At 33.3% G+C, this 4,430-nt stretch overlaps 1 protein-coding gene across 1 annotated transcript; it reads right to left on the bottom strand.

The window, feature by feature from the left end:
- Positions 1-342: 342 nt before the first annotated feature.
- LOC139487117 (uncharacterized) lies at positions 343-2,296 on the bottom strand. The gene is made up of 2 exons (XM_071272111.1): positions 2,186-2,296; positions 343-1,195 (listed from the first exon to the last, which is right to left on the bottom strand). Exons 1-2 carry the CDS (start codon positions 2,223-2,225, stop codon positions 372-374), a joined length of 864 nt encoding a protein of 287 aa, XP_071128212.1. The 5' UTR covers positions 2,226-2,296; the 3' UTR covers positions 343-371.
- Between the last annotated feature and the right edge of the window lie 2,134 nt (positions 2,297-4,430).

The following is a 4,430-nucleotide window of genomic DNA, read 5'->3' as shown; positions in this document are numbered from 1 at the left end:
GTCTTTTAGTCATGGCATTGTCAATTTGTATCGACTTATGAGTTTTAATATATCTTTTGGTATTTTGCGTCACTTTTTTACTTTGGACTTATACAGAACTGGATTACCTCATTTTTATTTGAATTAGATGTGCAGATTGAATTACTTTGTTGATATGCAACTACAATATAAAGATGAGATGATGTGGTTTGATTTCTAATGAGACACATGAAACCAAACGCTGTAGAAGTACATTTAAGCTATCATTGAGTTAAAAAGAATATATAATAGTAAATTAGCAGTGTAATAACATAATATGCTTCTTTGTTTAGCAATTGTATTGTTGTTTAAATTAAATGCCCATTTAAATTTTTGTTGTTGTAAATTTTATTTCATTTAGTTTTTGTGCAGACACCTCCATTATCATGATCAGCATAGCCATCTTTACATGCTCCCCAACAAAGTCCGTTTCTCATGCTTTCATCACTACGACAGTATTTACGCTGAAAAAGTGTAATCTTTATACCAGGTCCACCCGTGGGTTCGCAAAGGCAGCATCCAACAGCGTGATATCCGGCTTTACATTTTGGATAGCACAAACCACCATATCTTTCTTCGTTGCTATTACAATACTGCCTTTGAGAAAGGGTTTTAATTACTCTAGGTCCTCCTCTTGGTGTGCAAATACAGCATCCGGTGGCATAATAGTTTGCCGCGCATTTTGGATAACAGAGTCGTCCATACATGTCCTCGTCATCATGACAATATTGCCGATGAAACAATGACTGTGTTATACCAACGTTTGTTTTTCTGCATGTACAACCATCATCATGGTATCCACTAGGACAGTTATGACAACATCCAAAGATAGTGCAACAACATCCCTTCCCATATATGTGGGCATCATTCCAACAACTGACACCATCATCTCTTTGTCCACTTGGACAAGAACTTTTAGTTGGTGTACGACCCGTACCTCTTCCATAGCTATCTAACCAACAACTTGTCCCGTCGTCTCGTTGATTACTTTCACAGCTTCTTTTATTTGGAACACGACCTACTCCTCTTCCGTAAGTATCTTTCCAACAGCTCGTACCATCATCTCGCATTCCAGCTGGACAAGATTTTAAATCTGCCGGTCTGACTACTTTGTGAAGAACATCTCCCTGTCGTTTATCGGGACTGTTTTCGCTTTTAGTCTCATATCCCTTAAAACCTGTAAAAGAAACCATTCACTTATTATCTACAACGAAGATTACAAATTGCAAAACACATAAGAATAAGGATGCCAGATTAAAACAAAATGATATTGTGTCATCAACATCTCATATGACAAAAGTGGGCTATATAAGTTGAATATCGACCTTCAGTATAGTTGTCATTGAAAAGTCCTTTAAATGACATATAAAAAGTATATATGTGAAATTCTGCTTGATTATCAAAGGTGTAGCACACTGAATATAGATTTGCTGGCGTTAGGCTGTGTCAGAAGATAGTTTATTAAAATATGTTAAACAAATAAAACAGTACTTACAAATCAGAAATCTTGAGATGTTTATATCAAATGAAGTTTTTTTGTTTATCTTTAAAACAATAAAATAACAAATATACCGAATTGCGAGGAAAATTCTAAAAAAAAAATGGATAACAACTGCAAATCGTTTAAGAGTAACACATGATTAACATGAGTAATGTGTTGAATCTGTAAATTTTCAATTGCGTTTCTCACATTATAAAGCTGAGCCATATTTATACAAATCAGTTAAACACCCATAACACCTTTTGAAGATCTTGACTTTCAAGGGCAGCAGCTCAAAATGTCTGATAAAAAACTATTCTGCATTTTGTAAACGGATTGAACTGTGAGTTCTAACGGATTTACATACATTAATTGGTAGGTCGACTTGTATGCATACACAGTTTACGACTGCCAGGTACTTTTTATTATCCTAATTACACTCTTGTATAGATGAAATTTATGACATTTAAAAAAATACATGTACATAATACATTTTGAAAGAAAACAAAGGAAACTGGTATCATTTCATGATACAAAATCAATACAGGCACAGCAAAATTACATAAAAAGCAAAACAAGAATTCACAGTGGGACCTTCATGATGTAACATAAGGAATCTCATCTGTTGCTATGCTGTTTTCATCTACCATAAAAAAAAAGTTAACAAATTATTGTTACTTTACGTACCTAGTACTAAGAATAAGGTAAGCCACAACACTTGCATCATCTGTGGTTTATGCCGAGAATTATTCTGGTTATACCGTAAGACAGATTACATTCTGTTTTATACATCAAAACACCCACACTGAAGGTGAAGGACAGTTTCTGTTCTAGACACAACATAATAATGTAGACTAAGTATTACATAAACAGATTGTAATGCCACGTGCAACATATTTGCTATTTACAGTGATATTTAATTAGTTTAGTGCAGTGCCTTTTACAAACTTAATGAATTTGATGTTTTTTATTTAATATAATTCTTATTGATGTTATAGTTAAAATGTCATAGCATCACTATTATTAGCATTTACATTATTATACAGATTTGTGCTAGTTTTGGGAATTAATTTTGATTTTTTTTGTTCTTCGTTGTAACTATTATTTCTTTAGTATAACTGCCTTTACATTTAACTAATGTGTTTTGTTTATATGCCCGTTTGTGTTTCTTTAAAACATATGACGTAGATCTGTACTTACACATCCCATCATTGTGTTATTGTTTTATTGTTAAAATTGTCTTTCATATTTGCTTTTTATTATGTGCCTTTTTGTGCTTCATTGTTACATATTAGTTTGTTTTTGTAGTGATCACGATCATAACAGTGTTGGCTGATGTGTACCTGTTTTTTTTTTTTTTTTTTTTGCATTTTTGCATTTTTGCCTGTTGTGTCTTTTTGTTTTGTTTACACATCGTTGTCTGTATAATTGAATAGTTTGCAATTGTCATGCAGGTAAGAGGTGTGGTTAGCTATAAAGCGAGGTTAAATTCATCATTTTCGATAGAAGAATATGCCTGTGTCATTTCAGGAATATGATAGTTGTAATCCATTCGTTTGGTGTGTTTGAGCTTTTAATTTTCCATTAAATGAGGAACTTTCCGATTTGAATTTTCCTCGCAGTTCAATATTTTTGTGAATTTACCTTTTTTACACATTTCATTTAATTTGATTCAGCGAATTTAGTTTGCATGTGATTTCAAGAACGGTTTCATTTATAAACAAATAATTCCTACGTTGAAAAATTGCCATAATTTGAAGTGCGATGTTTTCGTCTCCTTCGTTTCTGTGATACAATAATTGAAACAATAATTGAAACAAAGTTATTTTAGCCACATGTGGAGCAGGATTAGCTGATCTTTTTTGGAGCACCTGATATCTCCCGCAGTTTTTGATGGTGTTCGTGTTGCTTAGTCTTTGGTTTTCTATGGTGTGTCTTGTTCACTATCATTTGTCTGTTTCTTTTAGACATGGCGTTGTCAGTTTATTTCAGCTCTATGAGTTCGAATGTCCCTCTTTAATCATGTGTTAATGGCAATGGCAGACTTCGTCAACAACATTCTGTATAGAAATTCACTAGCTTGCTTTTTTTAAACGCTTTTGTGGATCAAGAGATCTTTTGTTCTTGTTTGGCTTCATAAACATTTTGATTTGAGCGTCACTGATGAGTCTTAGGTATACAAAACGCGCGTCTGGCGTACTAAATTATAATCCTGGTACCTTTGATAACTATTGATAGACATAAACTTTAAAAAGGATCAAAAGTAATCTGAAAACATGGCAAAAATAATAAGAGTGCACACGCTGAAATGTCTCGCCTTCTATACTAATCATTGATATTATGTTGATAGTCCTAAGTATAAAGCTAAGCTTTATTACAACTGTCACATAAACTTAACATTAACCAAGATAACTAAACAAAGACCAATGAACCTTGAAAAAGAGGTCCAGGTCAGATGAACCATGCCAGGCTGACAGGTACAGCTAACAATGCTTCTGTACAACATATATAGTTGACACATTACTTATAGTTTAAGAAAAATAGACCAAAACACCAAAATTTAACATTGTGCAATGAACCGTGAAAATGAGGTCACGGTTAAATAAAACCTGCTCGACTGACATAAAGATCATAAAATATTTCCATACACCAAATATAGTTGACCTATGGCATATAGCATTAGATAAAAAGACCAAAACTCAAAGACTTAACTTTAACCACTGAACCATGAAAATGAGGTCAAGGTCACATGACATCTGCCCGCTAGACATGTACACTTAACAATCATTCCATACAACAAATATAGTAGACCTATTGCATATGATATGAGAAAAACAGACCAAAACACAAAAATTTAACTATAACCACTGAACCATGAAAATGAGATCAAGGTCAGATGACACCTGCCAGTTGGACATGTACACCTTACAGT

This window comes from Mytilus edulis, chromosome 8, assembly GCF_963676685.1.
Source record: "Mytilus edulis chromosome 8, xbMytEdul2.2, whole genome shotgun sequence".
NCBI classification, from domain to species: Eukaryota; Metazoa; Mollusca; class Bivalvia; order Mytilida; family Mytilidae; genus Mytilus; species Mytilus edulis.
The sequence above is the reverse complement of the archived record's forward strand: the minus strand, read 5'-3'. Positions and strand labels throughout refer to the sequence as shown.

Coding starts and splice junctions, on each gene's coding strand:
- LOC139487117 (XM_071272111.1), bottom strand. CDS start 2,225: ATGATGCAAGTGTTGTGGCTTACCTTATTCTTAGTACTAG. Junction 1,196..2,185: donor TACCTTATTCTTAGTACTAG/GTACGTAAAGTA, acceptor TTTCTTTTACAG/GTTTTAAGGGATATGAGACT.